The sequence below is a fragment of the Blennius ocellaris genome, assembly GCF_963422515.1.
Source record: "Blennius ocellaris genome assembly, chromosome: 5".
NCBI lineage: Eukaryota > Metazoa > Chordata > Actinopteri > Blenniiformes > Blenniidae > Blennius > Blennius ocellaris.
The window spans coordinates 15518969-15537335 of record NC_137654.1 but is presented as its reverse complement, the minus strand read 5'-3'; the positions used below and the strand labels follow the sequence as shown (position 1 = coordinate 15537335).

Sequence of the window (18367 nt, the reverse complement as noted above, 5' to 3'; positions counted from 1 at the left end):
GGCACACACATTTGTAAAAAGAGAAATATTTTATTTAAAAGTACAAACCATAACAGGTAAGAATTGACCTTCAAAGAGCCTCCCTGCCTCAACCCCTCCCTCCTAGTGAACACACAAAAGGTCCCCCCCAATATGGGGTGAGAAAATTCACAACACATCAGCTATCATTTGAAATCAAAATGCTCTCCTTGGCATAAATATGTACAACATCTTTTTTTTAAAGTCCCCAGAGAGCAAAAATGAGCAAAGACGCCACAAACCCCCCCCAAAAAAAACAGAAAACCAGTGCCTTCTCCTGATGTAATCATGGAGGAAATAGTAAAATAACCCCGTCATTATAAATAATGGGATGACGTGTTCGTAAAAACCGTTTAATACAGACAGCATGTTAAAGGATTTAAGTCAGTGACCAGATGGGGATTTTGTGGAGAATCGGGCGAATTGTAAATCACTATCCATTAAAGGTGAAGTGTAACGAGGCAAACAAAACACATGGTTAGTATTGAATGTTGGTATTTGGGCAGGTGCAACAGCAGAGCACATAATTCTTCGAACTGTGTCAACAAACCTGAGTTCAACTCAGACATGCTCCAGTAGCTGCGTCTCTGCATCAGGCTGTGCTATAAAAACCTGGAAGGTATTTCGGCAGTGAAATGGTGAGTACGATTTGATGTGGGATGGGGGGGGCGGGGGAGAAAAACAACTAAAAACTTCACACGTCATGAATGTATGAAGCGAGACGTGTGAAGCCAGAAACCCCAAAAAAGGTCCAATCAACACGCTCGTCACAAACAGTCCTGTTTATCACACCTCGATCACCAAAATAAAAACAAAAGAAAGCACTGTAATATTAAACAAGAGTGAATATAAATATTGCACTTCCAAACAACATTGAGTTCCCAGTGCCTAGTTGTTATCCCTTGTTCGAGGTATTTGTGCTGTCACGCTCAATAGTTAATGCTTAACCTCACTTATCTCAGGCTACAGATGTAATAGGCATGAACCGGACTAGGCAATGGGAAAGGTAATAACCATACACAAAACAAGCATTCATAAATACACCATCCACACAAATGCATGTATGCATGAAGTCACACATCCAACAATCTCTCCACGGACATATTTACATTTAAGGCACATTTAAACCTATGTACACGACAAAAGAAACCAACACAAAGCATTTTTTGGCATTCAGTCCACGTAGCAGTTTTGGTTGTGGGATAGCTTCAAACGTTTTCACTGAAAATACGATCGAAATTACAGTATCTCACACTAAAAGCTGAAAAATGTAACCTTGGACTTTCCGGCGAGGCTACAATGCTGCTGATTGTCGCATCTTTTCAGTGAAAGACATCGTTTTAGATGACCGTCAACTGTGGCTCCACCGAAGCGTCATTTACTTGCACATGGTGTCTATTCTGAACGAGCACGACTCCAAACCAAGCAGAAGTAAACACATCAACATATTCCTGGGTAGCGGTTCCTGACCTGAGATCCTGGACCTCTTCGGTGAGACTTTCTACAATCTGAAGCAGACCTGGAAAACTTTTCCTTAATTTTTTTTAAGGCTCCTGCTTTTTTTTTTTATACAGGACGGTGTTAATGCAAATCAAGGGGAGTTTTGTTGGGTAAAAAAGGTTGGGAACCACTGCTTTAGGGGAAAGCCACGCTTTGAGAGAAGCACCACACTGCTTTGAGCCTTGCATGAGGTTTCACGGGGTCTTGGTGGTTCCAGTCCCATCCCAGTCAACGACACAACAATGACGACGTTGCCCGCATTGGTAACTCTGAACACAAACATAACAGGACGCGAAAAACAAAAGTGATCAGTAGGAGTCAAAATCAGATCTCAAAGGAAGAAGGTCAGTCAGTCAGTCAGTCTTTGGTGTCTCTGGAATAATATCAGTAGATTCCTTTGAGTGCAAAAACACCTTAACCCAGCACTGTCCACCAACCTGAGGCAGAAGCAGATCATTTTTCCATATTAACAGTTGAGAAACATCCATCGTTGCATCTTCAATACCTGCGTTGTTTTTTTTCCCCTATTCTGGAGGTGATTATATGTCTGAACATGCCCAGAAATACTGGAAACATTTTGGAACAATTTAGGGATTAAATTATAGAAGACTAAAATTTTGAATTGACTGCTAATCAGATTTGCATGTAATGTTGCATTCGCTAAAGCCGCGTTAAGATTTACACCTGAAACGTGCTTTGTAAACCACGTGTGCGGGCCTTGGCAGGCGGCGTGATTCACAACGCCGACATGCCACAAGCGACATGTGGACGGAAAACTGTCAGACGCAGCGGACACACAAGTTAATTAGCACCAAAATGAAGCAGTTAAAGGGGTATTACAAAATGTTCCATCTCACAAATCCACAAATATAAACCCAACATGTGTCCAGCTGCTTTCACAGGCTGTGCGAAGCCTGTATCTGTTTTTTGCAGTCACTTTTTTTTTTTTTTTTGCCTTCAGGCACAGAAAAGTTCCATTTAATAATCCCAACCTGCCAACATAGAACAAGATAAATTAAAAACAATAAAAAAAAAAAACATTCATTCAGCTTGGAGATCTTTGGATTTTCTTTGTTTCCCTCTAGTGCAGCACAGTCCACAGAGTTCCAGTAGTCTCTCCTTCATGTAACTCTTCGACTGCTCTGATTCACTCTACATGTTTCTTTCTGTGTCTCCATTGCAATCATACGGCCAGGTACTGTGGTTCTGGTAGCTCTGGTGGTCATTCAGGCCTCAGAGGCAGCCTGGGGTTTGAGTTGTGCTTTCTCCATGGCGGTGCCGTATGGTAGTGATCGCTTGAAGAAGCCAAACTGCAAGAGAAGAAGAAATTCAAGATTCTAAAAAATGACATATATAAGCATCTGTACATCCAAATACTTGGACCAGAATCAAACTGCAGTTTTCTTATTGTGAGGTGACAGTGCTAACCACTATACCACAGTGCAGCCCATGAATTAACATAGTCGGGCTGGCTTCAGCATTAGACTTGTACAATAGCAGCACTGACCCTGTACAGGACGTAGATGAGAAGAGCCAGAAGCAGTAAGCCCGCCAGAATAGCCAAGATGATGATCCACAGTGGAACCGAGTTCTCAATGTCCGGCTTGTTCCACACTACCGGGGTCACCACCTGACGATGACACCACAGTTTACTCTCAGTTAAAAAAAAACAACAACAAAAATAGAATGGCACATTTCAAAATGTGAAGTTGTGTCTCAACGACTAATGGATGAGAAAAGAAGTTAAATACCTTTTTCTGTCCATTTGGTAAAGTTCTGGGCAAGATTGCATATGGCATCTTCTTCACGGTGAAACTGGCCAAACACTCCAGGACGTATTGCTTGTAAGGTCTCTGAAGGGAGAAGCATCACAGTTTAATAAATTACTTTCAGAACGTGTGATTAATGCATGCTTCGCCTCACTAAATGACTCCTACCAGAACTCGTTATAGAGAAATAAAGGTGCACAGAATGTGCCAAATGTAGCTCTGCTAAGATGGTTTACTGAACACAAGAGGCAAGTTATTTTTGTACCACTGATTGTCAGAGAATGATCATCTTTCACACGATAAAGCACGTTGGCTAACCTGTGATAAACCTCTCTGAAAGTGATACAGTGATGTTTGAGATGTTTTGTTTAACAGCTGAATCTTTGGCATTATTAAAAAGCACAAAAAAAAACCATCACACCGCTAAGACAAATAGTAGTGTGTATTGATGTGAAACTTGATTTTTAAGTACAGTAGTAATAGAAAGTTGCACTGTAACATTTATTCACTAGGTGGCGACACAGTCCATGTGTATCTTCCAAAGAAACCCTCTGTAGCATTCCCATCGGATAAGATGTTGTGCCTGCCACATAATGGATTTTCATCACACTCCATGTTACAGTGTGCAGGGGGTGTTAAATAATCAGTGTGTGGCTCAAAGATGGCAAACATTGGCAGACGCTGCAGTCTGTGCTCCAGTCTGGACCAACATACCTCCTCAGAAAACAAATGCTGTCCCATTTGTTGAGACAAATATATAAATCTGAGTACAGTTGTGTTTGTTTACAGTCTGAACCCTTGCTGATGCCTTGTGAAAACAAATAAATATATGCGACTGGCAACTGTAGCTATTTGTCTTTCCTAACCGCACATTTATGGTTTCCAAAGTCCCCCCCCCAAAAAATGGATTACTGTTTCCTGCCAATGTCCAAGACGAGAAAACATAGAGACACATGAGAGCCTAATCTATGGCGTGCAGTCTCATCCTCTCCTGGGATCCCATGTTTATGTGTAGTATGTGTACAGACAGTTTGTACAGCACAGTTCTTCTCCCACAAACCTCAGTGAAGGTCTCGGCCCATATACGAGAGCGCATATTGATGATAGCGGTAGTCCCCCTTTCCAGCAGGCCCACTTTGCACTGAAGCGTCCAGCAATCCACGTTGGAACAGGACTATGGAAAGAGAGGGAATGTCATCAAAAGGGGGTTGATTAAATACTAATAAGTGATTTTTCCACATGGTTAGTATCTGAAAAAAAAAGTGTTTTTCCCACAAAATTTTAACAATGTGACAGTACGAGGTGAAACTCCTAAAGGCATATACTGGTAAGCTCGACGTGGTGAAGCCAAATAACAGCAATGTTAATGCTGCAGGTCGAATAAATATAACAAAGAGTCTAATGTTATGATCCCTATTCCACGCCTGCTTCGAATTAGATTGAAGGAATGTCATGAGACTGTAAAAATGCAGCATGCACCGCTCGCCACATTATTGCCCAACCACTAAAACTAGGTCCATTTTTCTCAAGACTGGAGAATCCTAAGTCCTAATTACATACCCATAATGCAGGCTGTTACATTTAACATTTTAAAGCATTGCACACACTGTGTTTCAGGGGCTGGTACTACAGCCAGACCACCCCCATGCTGAGAGGTTTCAGCGGGTTTCCTGCGGGAGCGAATTAGTTTACTTATTCCACCAAGTAGGGCAAACTCAGGAGAAACAGAGAGCACCCGCCTTGTTGCTTCAGGCTCAGGCTTAGACAAACTTAATGAGTATTCAGACAGACACAGAGCATATCAGACCACTTCCCCCTGAGTAGACCTGCTTGGAACCCCAGGGCAGGGAGGCCACAAAGGAACGACGTGAATGTGGTCCTGTGCCAAAAGGTGCCTCTGACCAAAATCCCACGTGTCTCCCCTGGAGGGATTATGTGGTCAAGATGTACATGGTGGGGGGGGGGGGGCAACTTATTCCCACAACTCCATAAAGTAAGAGTCTAGTCTGGCCTGATAATGCAGCTGAAGAATGGAGTATAGTTTGATATTTTGTAAACAAAGGCAGACACAATTATCATGTCAGAGTAGAAGAATTAAAGATTCATGGAAATATGTTTAATGTCAGATAAATAAAACAGTTCTTCAGTGTGAAGTGTCGGCCAGAACAAACTATTGCTGGCTGCAGTCCAGTTGCAAAACATAATTTGAGGGCATTGAATTGCTGTTTTCTATAAATGGTGAATCAAAACAGGGAAGAATAAATTATTATAAACTATTTTAACTGCCATACAAACATGCTTAATCGCCGGTCTCTGTTATGTTATTATAATGACTCTTTGCTCATTATTTATAATGTTTTTTTGTTACTGTTGAATCATTCACTCCAAATGAATATATAATAAAAACATCGCCTTTACTGGAATGTGCAATTTTCCTGCATTATATTTATATTTTTATGACCGATTTTTGTGGCTTCCTTCTATGTATTTTACTACACATAAACTCAAATGTGTTAGGTATTGAAGTTTAAATGTTTATAATTTTAGCTCTTAAGTCATGAAGATATGAATATTTCCCAACTGCAGATTTATTTACTATTTTGTATTTTTTTAAAAGCAACCACAATAATCACATCATAAGTTAATATGTCTTGTTCTTTTTCATTTCGCAGAGTTACCATCTTGTCAAAATAAGTCCTGAATAAATAAATAAATACAATTTTTATTGTAATTGTGATCACAATTTATGATACTGACTTGCAAACACAATATTTATGCAATACAGTAGGTCATTGACAAAAAGAATTATTATATGTATTTGATTTGAACGAAGCCCAATGTATTGTGGATCCATTATCAAATACTTGGGAGCTTTCATATCTTCAGAGAAACCATAAATATTTCAGCTACACGTACTTACATTTTTATAAGCGTTTTTGTCCAGATCCCACACAGATTTTTCCAGAAGAGCTGGAAACACTGTGCTACTTCATGAAAGACAAACTGCTTGAACACGGTAACCCCCAGAATACATTTTGAAAGCTTTTAAAGAGAATATGCAAGTGAGTACACATCAAAGAACTGAGTACACTCACAATTTGAATCGCTATCCAAACCTTTCATCTGCATCATTGCAGCCAATAAATGGTTTTTAACTGCTTTGCGCTGACTAATTGCAATATTAAGCCATATTTTCTACAGGCACATTGAATGAAATGTCTTCAGCAATGCATCATTTGTACAATAACTTCCACATTGAAGTGCAGCGAAATTGCTATAAAGCAATACCAGCCTTTTTATTTTAATGAATCCAAGTCATTATTTTGAAAAGCTATTAAATTTTCAGTGTAATTACCATCCTTTGTTCTGAATGCCCATCACATCTTCGATAACAAATTAGACCATTGAAGTGCTCACATTATGACCTTCACTAACAGCCTTACCCAGGCTACACTAAACACTGACACACTTTGATCAACGATTGCTTTGAATTGCTTTTTTTCTGCCTTCTTGGACGTGAAAAACAAAAAAGTGCAGACACAAGGGAAATGAGACAATGGGGACCTTCATGCTAACTTGTCATTGGACATGCTTGATGAACGAGCACAGTCAGCGGAGACTGCCACAGACAAAGGCCTCTTTAGTAGATGCAGGTATTCACAGACTGGGCAGCTACCTGCAGCTGGGCGGATCAATAGGACCAGTGTGTGGCTGCTCGAGGGGATCATAACACCCAGGGCCAAAAAATTAGAGAGCAGTACATGAAGCGAGTAGTGGATCACTGGCAAAGGGCCTCCCATGTGTCATGTCCCCTCTCCACTGCCCCAACAATACTAAAGGCTCTTTAATGTTAATCACCAAAACGGGACAAGCCAGTGCCCTCTGACCCCTCCCTTTTAACGACATCATAACCTAATTACCAAGTCCCCAGAGCCTCATGTGAAACCATGGCCAGTGTCACCAAAATGAATCCAGATTAGCGCACTTGAATGAACACAGTAAAACAGATGAACTTTTTTTTTGGTTGTTAATTGAGTGCAGAGTGAAAACTCCGCTTGTGTGACACAAAGACACATTCATATCTACTAATGTGCGAAAGCTCCTCATTCCTTCACTTTCAACTTACCCTTCGGTCACCCATTGCATTTACAGCCCTCTTTTGGCCCCATAATTTTCATTCATGCATACACAGTGTTTTTTTTTTATAGAGTGTGACAAGGTTCTTACCAGGTTTGTCAAATGAGCGAGTTGATTCTTCTGGACATCCCTCCTCTCGACTTGGTGTTCGTGAGCCTTCAAAGCCAGAACTGGCGACTCTGTGGACGTGTGCTGGAGCTGAACAATGACACAAAGAAGCGCGCACACACACACACACATATACAACACCCATTAGAATAACACAGACACTGACCTCATCAGGCAGAAGAGCACGCCACCCTTTCTGTCAATAATGCGAGACTTAATGTTAGCGTGACCCTGAAGCTTTTCTGTCATTAATCATAAGCATGTGAGCTCCACTACTCATGGATTCCCTTGGAAATGCACCGTACTTAGCAATACACCAGGGAAGAAAGAAAACACATTTGCTCGCAGCTAAGACTGATGACCGCTTGCAGCCCTGCAAAACATCTGTCAAGCGACAAACGCAAACAAACAACTGCAGTAAAATAGCCTCCCGCAAAATCCCATAGCTACGACTAAATAGGGGATTGGGGAGGGGGTTGCTAAATGTCGAAGATGAGAAAGTGTTTCGCTGGGTGAGATGGTTCATCAAGCTGTGCCGAGCATTTGGGAAGAGCTGAAACTTCAAAGTAGTGGTGGGGTAAGTGTCCTGGGTGCAGTGGAGAAGCCGGGAGCAGGAGGCGGGTGAGGGCCAACCATCGGGGAATCCAACAGTGAAACGAGTCGAGATCTCCAGTCTGCTTTAGCCCTGTCTGACCCTGTGAAGTGTGCGTGCAAGTTGCTCACTTTGAGGTTTCGGTGGTTCATGTGTCTGTCCGCCGTGCAGTTGATCGGCCCTTCGGTGGAGAACTCCAGAGGGTAAAGAAGTGCGTGACCCTGCACACTGAGAGGGCAGTGCAGCTCAAGAAGGGTATTGCTGATCCGACTCGGGCCATTGTTCAAAAGCTGGAAAAACAAATGAAAAATCAATCAAGTATTGGAAAGCTTTAAGCAGCTGTTGATTGTTTCATATTGTGCGTGTAGCATCAGCATGGCTGATGAGACACATGTGTTTCTTTTCCATTGCCAAAAGGTCTGACATTTCTTTTCTTTCCAAATTGATAGATCGGTCCTGCCTCAAAGTCAACAGTAAGCTCTGCTTTCCAGCTCAGTCCTCCCAGCCTCGGTGAGTCTGCACAGCTGATTACCTCATAGATGTGTTCCACCTCAGGACCGACATCCTGCTCTACGGCATAGTTTCTGGTCGCCTTCCAGTTGGCCGCCGGGAAGAAGACCTTATCTGGTCGAGACACACTTTAAAAGAGAAGGAGGTGTGCGAGAACATGAGCAAGAAAGGCACTTAATGAAAGTCCAAAAGTTCAAACGAGGGGACCCTGAAGCTTAACTCACCCTTGCAGAATGACTTCAGCCTGAACAACAACCTCCAGCTTGAAAGGCACAACCTCACTATGAGAATTATTCTCATTTTTACTGTGGACACAAATGAAAATAAACAGTTGCATTAGGTGGTGTCATTTGACATTTGGCAGTGATTGCAGCCGACATTCTCAACAATTCCTGATTCAATAAAAATAATATCAACGTCTTGCTTAATCTCATTCACTTTGAAAAATCCCTGCTGTGGCAGACATGACCCCTCGAAACAGATTGGATGTGCATCACAATATATTTCAATGTTGCATGGCACAGATGTGATGAATAAGAGAGTTGCACCATTCCTTCACCTCCACAGTACTGGATTCATGTTGATCCATGATGGAGAAAGGTTCAAGACTTCAACAACTGGAAATACTAAATATTAATTTATATTCCTCCTATTAGTTGTGGATCCACCTAAACATTGCTTTTGTGAATTTTTCCATGCGTAAGATTTCCATCCTTGTCAACATCAAGCTGAACCACGGCTTTTACGGATACACAAAATGCGCTCAACGGCAACTACAAGTGTATGACTATCGTGTGCTGGCCTCCGTCACTCTAATGAAGTTGTGTAATTACCTGCGAATCTGCAGCTCAAACTGAACCGTTTTGTGCGTGTCCTTCAGTCGCGGCACTTTGAATCGTAGACCTGCCCAAAGCTGCGGACAGGAAATTCAGATGTGTAAATGAAACAGACTTGTTTCATTAAAATATAGAAACATACGAAACTCTTCCCTTCCCTTAATGTATTACACAACATTGAGGACTGCACAGAGCCTTCATGCTGAGGAAAGCTCTCTGTCACCGTCTCATCAAGCGTTGTTTTTTTCCCATTTAATGTATAGAAATTATTATTTTTAATAACCCAAAAACATAAACAAACAAACAAACAAATAAATGGCAGCAAAAGAAATTTGTGGACCCTGCCTTTGCTAAACAAGTGATAGCTCAGTTCAATGTCGTCAAACACTAAGACTGAAGCTCAGGAATACTCCAATGAGATAAATTGAATGTGTATATTTCAAGGAACAAAACATATCTCAGTTCTTATTTTGTTATCATTTCAGACCCTTTCACTTTCTATTTCAATGATGTTTCTCTATGAGTTGTAATGACATAAACCGTGTCGGTGTGACGGCTTTAAAATAAACCGTTTTATGGACAATATGAAACTGAATTTAAAAAAATGATTTCTATCCTTCTGAGTTCGCATGTAGTTGATGGTCCTTCTCTGCAGGCTTATTAAATACAAGCCAGCCTGCGACTGGATTAATAAAAGAAAGCAGAACTCTTTTCCAGCAGGGAGTTGGATGCAGAGATGGAGTCTGTGTTTCCTGTTACAACATTTTCTGACACACACTTCCTTTTCCTGTAATGTTCACAGCCAACATGTGGATGGAAACTCCCTCTAACAAAGAGCTGTCAACTGGAAACTGCACTCAAACATGGATTCTGACATTGTACGATTTTGCAAATCAAAGCCTGTATTTATAGTCGAGTTGTGATTTTCTGGAGAAGATCTAAACAACAGAAAAGAGATTGCATTTGGTGGAGTTTATTTCTGGCTTACACAGGTATTTTTAACGTGGGACCAAAAAGTTTAAGTACCGGTATATGGTAGTTTAGTGAGTATGAAAAGTACAGTGAATAATATTCTTCAAATAAAAAGAAATCCAATATTCCATTGTTGTCTATGTGCTGAGCTGTATGTATGGTACCCACAAACAACACCACTGAAGGCTAAGACTGTAACAGTGTCATTTTATTCAATATGCTGGACCTTTAAAAAAACAAAAGTGCAACAGAGCTTGTATAGCGTCGACACAACGTTGTGGACTGGGTTAACTATGTATTTATATCAGCTAATCACTTTTAGAAAAAATAATTAAATTTTCCAGCATAAATTCCAGAATTGCACACACCACATCACATTACTTTAGTTAAAACACACCAGGGTCATCTGACGCTTGAGAGAAAAAAAGCTTGTCTCAGTGTTTCTTCATTGCACTCGTGGTCCGAAGAAGCCCTCGCTTATTATTTATCTATCTGTGATGATGTTGTTTATAGTTTGTTTTATTACTCGTTATTGCTACTAACATTATCAATGATATCTTAACAATACTAAATGATTTATCAGGTGTGAGGATTGTGTGCATGTAACTGGAAAAGGTGAATGAATGAACTGCATCGCATTAAAATTTACACCACAGTGCGTTTTCTCCATAATCGGACCAAACCTGCCAGAACAACAATAAATTAATCTAAAAGTAAATTTTTTTTTTTAAAACAGCCAAAAGCTGTCTTACATTGGTGCCAGACTTCATAGGATTTCCCAGATCACAGCTGAGGTATCGGGTCTGGTTTTCAGTCTCATAGCTGCAGGTCAGTTGGGTGAGACTCTGGGAAAACAGGACGACACGTCGGTCAAAAACACAGCAAACGACAACCAGGAGGGGGAAAAACAAACAGAAATAAAAAGTCCCAGGAGACAAATTAGTTCCTGAAATGTTTTGAGGTGTTTGTTCTCACCTCATTATTGCGGGCAATACCGCTGTAGTCCGCTTCGGGGGGCAGCACCACGTACAGCTCCGACTCGTATGCGCCGCCCTCACCCTCGTTCCTGGCGTTGAAGGTCAGGGTCAGCGAGTTCTCATCACCTAAGTAGACTTCCTTCCTGTCACTGGGGACAAAACCAAGGAGAAAAAATTATTAATTGGGTAAAAAGCTAAAAAAAATAATAATAATTTACCAACAAAAACCATGTGTTTGGATGGTGTAAATCTACAATGACATTATTTAGCCATGTTGGCTAGAATACTAGGGAAAAAAAGCTGAGAAGAAGACACACAAAAAAAGTTATAAAAGATGAAGGAAGAACAAGAGGAACAAGAGGACAAAGAGGAAAAGTGAGACAAAGATAAAAATAACAAAGAAGCAAAGATGAGGGAGAAAGAAGTCAAAGCACAAGAAAATTGAGAAAAGATGTTTGTTGATACAGTATTTATTGAAAGCAGTGTTAACAAGTGCAACAAAACACACATGTTAACATTAACCCAAAACCACCAGAATAGATTATACTGAAACACAAGAGCAAAATTAAAAACTGTATTATTTGAAATTAAAACAATCACATAAACCAAATACATTTCAGAGAGGAAGCCCGAAACCCACCAGAACAAAACCTAAACTCTATGATGTTGATATTATAATACAAACAATTAAGTTTAATATTAAATTCAACTTTGGGATATTCAGGTTGTAGTACAACATTGAACACTGTAAAAGACTTCCCCTTTCCTTGTTTTCTCTCACTCCCTCCACCTTTCTCTGTAACTAAGAACAATGGGAAAATTCCATATGGAGGACCACACAGATGCTTTTAATTACAGCCGGTTCTTATAAAGTCGGGCAAGAGAGTGAAAGGGATCCTCTGCCGACCTGCGAGCAAGGCGCAGTTTGATTTTTAACTGGCATCACACTTTTTAAACAAAGCAATGGCTCAAAATTAGACAACACATGCACACACACACACAAAGACAACAACCTTCAAGTTAAGCTGTCCCTCAGGGAGAATTCATCTAACAGGTTGTTATATTTGGAAGAGGACGAGAAGAAACAACAAAAGAGGAATGGTGGATAGTTTGTAAAAGAAAAAAAAAGGAGATTCCACTAAATCATGGCCAAACCATCAACTCTTCCAACGACCATTAGTATTCTATAATTCACAGCAGAGAAGAGAAAAGCAATAAGGTATAAGTTAAATTGCTCTAATCACACTTTCTCAGTCAGAGTTGGACGTGGCAAAGTTTCACACAGCAGGTTATTCCATATGTGACGAATCAGACATACAATGAAAGAAATAGAGGCAGATGGTAGATAAATATAGGAATGTGAAATCAAAATGACAGAGCGGGGAGGGGAGTATCGGGGAGTGTGTTATTTTTTTTTTTTAAGGAAAAATGCTAACAGATTTCTTGAATCAAAGTGTGTCAGGCAGGGAGCTCCTGGCGGCTTCAGAGACAGACAGTGTTGGAACTCTGGCAAACAGCTCCCCGAATGGATCCCTTTCATCTGTTCTGTCTTCCCCCCTCAACTGTTTGTCATAGCACCTGTAGAGCAGAGCTGCATCCTGTTTTTTCAAATAGCATGCCCCTACTGTACTGCAACATTGCAGCTATTAACACTCGCTCTCTGGTATGCAAAACCAAACAAGGCAGCGGAACAACAAAAACAGCTGTATTTATATGCTTTAGCACTCAAATCCGAAATTCCCTTTTGCACAGTGGAGGTGAAGAGTTCAGTATTTCTGAGCTAGTGCAGCGTTTGCTATGCATTACCCATTGAATGCTAATTTATTTCCTGACTTTCCATGTGCTTTGAGGTTTTTAGAAATGTGTAAGGAAATGACCAGACTCACCCGTGCACGGACAGCTTCAAGTCAGGAACACAGATGTTGTCCTCTCCGCAGTCCAGCAGAATCTGAGCCTGAAAGTTGCACAGCGGGAGCAATAAAAGTTTTAACATTTTACATTGGGCAGGTATGATGTGTTAGTCTTTTTTTTTTTTTTTTTAAGATGTGATCATTAGACCGATTCATGCAGCTCAAGTCACATTGGATGTTACCGCTTCTTCGAAGAAATGTTTGGTTCATGAGCTAATAACACTAAGAAGCAGCAACAAAACAGTTTGAATAAACTAACTCAATAAACACAGCTCTTACCAGCATAACCCTTATTTATGAATGAATGCATCACAGTGTGAATACAGGCTAATGCTGATGTTTCCTTCAGTTGGACATGTTTTTATGTCGCTGTGACGAAGAATAAGTTACTTCAGGATTAATGCACTCCTCCCTCGGTAAACAGGAGTTTAGTGAAAAAGTAACTCCAAACCGAAGCCGACGGGTAGAGACAGCAGCTTTATGGCTTTAAAATTGATTTGCAAGATAAACAGAGTTCATGTAAACCTTTGTCAACTGTATTACTAATCATTTAGTGACACATTACAGCCATAAGTAGTGACATGACAGTCACAGTATCACAAGTACAGGAACGGTACGTCCAGCACTGGCTATGATTATTGGATAGTTCCGATTGAAAGCACACTTTGATTTATCTTGCGTACCTAATTAGTTTCTCATGTAAAGCAGATGTTTAAGGGAGACAACAGGACGAGTGTTGCAAGATGCAACATGCGCTATGACTAATACATTCCACCTCCGTCTCGTCTTGTGACGACCACGCGCGCGCACACACCTGGACCGCACTCCCTCTTATTTACAAGACATCATCACTGCACATCAGACTGTTAAAAACTATGCTGCGTCTCTGAGGGACAATAACAGACTCAGTGAGGTCATGATAGGCACCGACGGAGTCGCGTGAACCAGCTGTCCTGGTACACACCGACACGTGTTTTCTGTTTGCAGTGGAGAGAAAAAAAAGAAAAAAGAATGATGAACCGGGTACAAATCAAAGCCCATGCCGGAGAAGATACTCCTGTGGAGCTGAGCACAAAGCTGCCGGCTCCCAGCTCTTACCAGCATCCCACATCACAACGCCATGTGGCAAACCACACTTTCACCACACACTACACCACCCAGCAAACCACAGCAGTATATGATCATATAGAGAGGGAGGAGCCTGTAGCTTAGACACAGGATATCTTTGTTGGCCTGAAAGCTGAGGCGGGCGATCGGAGATTACAGTGGAGGGACAGGAACAGAAACACTACCGGATAAGTGGAAGACCGCTGAACGTGTGGCAGGGCCACAGCAGGGAAAGCCTATGGATGGCTAAATTGCATCCCGCTGCGCTGTGTCAGTGTGATGATGCTCATGACGATGATGATAATAAATAGAAATGGAGGGGGGAGATTAGAGAGAGCCGAGAGCTCTGCTTGTCATTACACAATCTGAAGGGCTCTAATTATAGACACCATGGTAACCACCATGGCAACATCTGTACCATGGCTTGTGTGTCTGTGAAGGACAGCAGAACAACATTCACAGTGCCATCACTACACCTAAACCACATAATCAAGCCCAGCAGACACTGATCAGCCATCACAACAAAGACTGCAGCATAATGCGTGGGCTCACCTATTTAACTCCACATATGTGAAAAACAAAGTGAGATGTTTCTATCAGAACCAAAATTAACTCATGCAGTGTGTGTGTGTGTGTGTGTGTGTGTGTGTGTGTGTGTGTGTGTGTGTGTGTGTGTGTGTGTGTGTGTGTGTGTGTGTGTGTGTGTGTGTGTGTGTGTGTGTGTGTGTGTGTGTGTGTGTGTGTGTGTGTGTGAGCTCCAGTGGTTTGTCTGTTGTATTGAACACGGGTTCCCACTTCTCTTTCCTTGGACCACTTTTCATAGATGGCGACCAATTCAGACCGACCGTCACACCAATGCTTGCAGGTTTTTTAAGATTAAGTTAATTTGCAAGTTGATGTATTCCCACCAACCTACAAAAAGAGATCATGTGTTGTTTTATTTATTTCAGAAGCTATGAACAAAAACACCTGACTGTAGCCATTTCAACATGGTGTAAAGCTGCATTTAGTTGGAACTAAATTCAAGAGGATATGATTATATTGTATATATTAACTGTATTACTGTTACCATCCACAATATACAGTGTTTTAGTAAAGAACAGTTTCAAAAACAATCTTGTTTAAAGACTAACAAATAACTGCATTCAAAAAGTACTAGTCTGGTTACAATGTGTTTTGATGTATTGAAAAAAAAAGTATATCATACATGTCATATTTCTCATTTTAAGTGAAATGATGCACCTTTACCAAAATACTCATTACATGAATATCTGAATGTATGCATGATGTAAGAAGGATGGCAATTATTAGCTCCGTTGTCATGTCAAGCCTGCTCATATATACATGTGGAAAATGTTAAAGATGAGAGTGTCAACATGATCGCTCATTCTCACTCAGCTTAAAGAGAGTAAAAGCTTGGCAGGCTCTATGAAAGGTTGCATGCATCTTCAAAGCATATGGAACTTAATAGGGCATCATGTGTCTGATCTGGGCCAAGGTTGTGGTAGATCATTCACCCTCCTGAGTTTATACACTGGAGCATTCACACAGTGCAAAGCTAAATTAATGAAATATGTTGGCTGTCTGACATCTCCCACTCGCCCTTTTGCATACATACAGATCAGGCTCTTTGGGTGTTTGGCAAGAAGACTTGACTTCTCGAGGCTTAATGTTGATATTTTTCAAGGTCATGGTTTAGCAATATATCACATTAACTGGAGGCCCAACTGCTTTTATATTGTAGGAGGTCATGAATGGATAAAGACAGAGAAAGAAAAGTAACTAAGAGGGAGATTATTCCACACTGATTCCACAAATGCTCTAATCTGGTAGCTGCTGCCGTGCTCACATATGGTGCACACTATCCAAAAAAATACCCATGTGTTTACTGCCAGAGGTAAACCTGGCAAAAAGCCGAGAAATTTCAACCAGAAGGGCAAAAATCCTGGCTGTGCCCCTCACTAAATAATCAGACATCCTTCTACGCCTGGGTCACCTCTGGAGCAGGTCAAGTGCTGTTCCCTGCAGGGCCTGGGGGGGAAACATTTCACTGTACCTCACAGTTCCACTTTGAAAACAGCTTTCCAGACTCTCTGGAGCACTTCCTAGGAATTTACTATTGACATTAAAAGGAAGAGAAGCAGTCTTCTTTTTGGGACAAAACAGTAACTGAGTAGTTGGCTATTGATCATACAAGAAAGAAATTATTACTCTGTCTGATAGATCTTGTATCATTAGCCAAGAGCGAATTAATCCGAGTCCAAAAAAAACTGTGGAAAATTCAGGGTTAGTGACTGATTTAGAAGATTTAAAGGGGCGTGAAAATACCTTCTGCTCAATCACATTGGGAGTCTGATAGTTGAGGATGGGCCGCAGGCTGTGGGAGTCAGCTGGAGCTCTTGGGTCCAAGCTGAAGTTCAAAGCCACAAAAATTGGGGAAAGTTTATCCCTGAAGTCCTTGTCATCCTGCAAAAACACACAGACAAATATATCCACTTACTTTTACTGATACGGTGCATTTTACAGCTTCAGAAAAATTCATGGGTTGGAATGGAATAGAAACTGTCTCAGGTGTTGTTATCAGTGTTGTTAACCAGTTAGGAGAAGGGGTTCAGGATCTTGCCAAACAATACTTTGAAAGTGGGGAAACACCAGAGATTGTTTAATGCCCAACTTTATTGCTGAGTCACATCTGACCACATAGCAAGAGAAAAAAAAAAGAAAATATATATATATGTATTTAGTATAATTCTTGCAAGAGCAACTGAATTTTCCAATTTAGCAGCTTAATAGAGCATAAATGAGAGCCACTGTTTTCCATTTCCGCTTAATTCTCTTCTCTTCTTCCAATTTAATAAACCAAAAAATGTAATAACATCATATGAGCAAACATGGGTTATGGGGAAGAGGAAAACTAGCTTTAACAGTTATAAATCAAATCGTTCCTCATGTATACAACCACAGGCATAAGGTCCAGCTCACAGTAACCGTTGTTTGCATGAAGCGGTATAGAACATAAATGGATGGATGGAAAGAGACGCACCTTGAGGTAAATCTTTGTATGGTCGCATACTCGCTCGCCATGGCGCACCCTCATACTTTTTTCAAGCGAGGGCATCTGGGAGTCCAAGAACAGAGCTCTCTTCACTGCACCTTTCTGCTTGTGCTTTTGGCTATCAAGCCGCACCTCCACCTGGAAATCTGGAACCCATAAAACACAGACACAAATGGGTATTCATGGTATGACAAATGTTCTGGACTCGCACAATGACAGGCCAGAAAAAGAAAAAGAAAAAGAAAAACAACTCGGAAAGTTTTAATGCACGTACATAGTAGGACAATTTTACTGAAACTTGATGGTGTGGGAACAGTTTCAGGGATTAATCAGAAATAAGCAAGAGTTGGTGTGTGAAGAGACTGAACACTGAGGAGAGGTGACTATCAAAAGGTGAATCACAGAAGATATACGACATGCTGCACTCCCTTTATGTCATAACAAAATCCCAAAATTTACATGACCTGCCAAAGCACTTTAACCTACAGACTGTGATGGATTTAAAACATTATCGTTGGTGGCTTTTTGACAGCCTCCTCCATTGTAATAAAGTGCAGATGTGGAAAATTGGCTCACCTAGATCGCTTGGTAGGTGCTTCCCCTCAGCAGATATGCAGAAACTCAGGTTGACACTGTTTTGGATGAAAAGGGCAAGGACATGATGAGAGAAGCATATTCCTTCATGGCAGATTGACAGTGTAAATACAGTCTATGCACAAGACACCTCACTTGTTCTCTCGCTCTCTATCATGGCCCAAGTTTTCTTGTGTCAGCTCCTTACATGGTTCACATTACAAGGCATGAGACGCACCAGGAAAGCAATGACAAATATGAAAAAAATGACAAATGTTTGGTGCAAGGCTGGCATTCAACCCC

General features: G+C 41.0%; 1 protein-coding gene across 1 annotated transcript in view; it reads right to left on the bottom strand.

Annotated features, from left to right (window-relative positions):
- Positions 1-16: 16 nt before the first annotated feature.
- itga5 (integrin, alpha 5 (fibronectin receptor, alpha polypeptide)) overlaps positions 17-18367 on the bottom strand; it is a 40850-nt gene continuing 22499 nt past the window's right edge. The window contains exons 16-30 of the mRNA XM_080496421.1: positions 18068-18123; positions 17480-17637; positions 16765-16902; positions 13306-13373; positions 11418-11568; positions 11195-11287; positions 9468-9547; positions 8859-8939; positions 8657-8762; positions 8256-8414; positions 7515-7622; positions 4348-4461; positions 3270-3371; positions 3026-3148; positions 17-2828 (exon numbers count right to left, since the gene is read on the bottom strand). Coding sequence (XP_080352547.1) covers positions 2745-2828; positions 3026-3148; positions 3270-3371; positions 4348-4461; positions 7515-7622; positions 8256-8414; positions 8657-8762; positions 8859-8939; positions 9468-9547; positions 11195-11287; positions 11418-11568; positions 13306-13373; positions 16765-16902; positions 17480-17637; positions 18068-18123 — 1621 coding nt within the window. The 3' untranslated portion in view covers positions 17-2744. The remainder of the gene's footprint in view (positions 2829-3025; positions 3149-3269; positions 3372-4347; positions 4462-7514; positions 7623-8255; positions 8415-8656; positions 8763-8858; positions 8940-9467; positions 9548-11194; positions 11288-11417; positions 11569-13305; positions 13374-16764; positions 16903-17479; positions 17638-18067; positions 18124-18367) is intronic.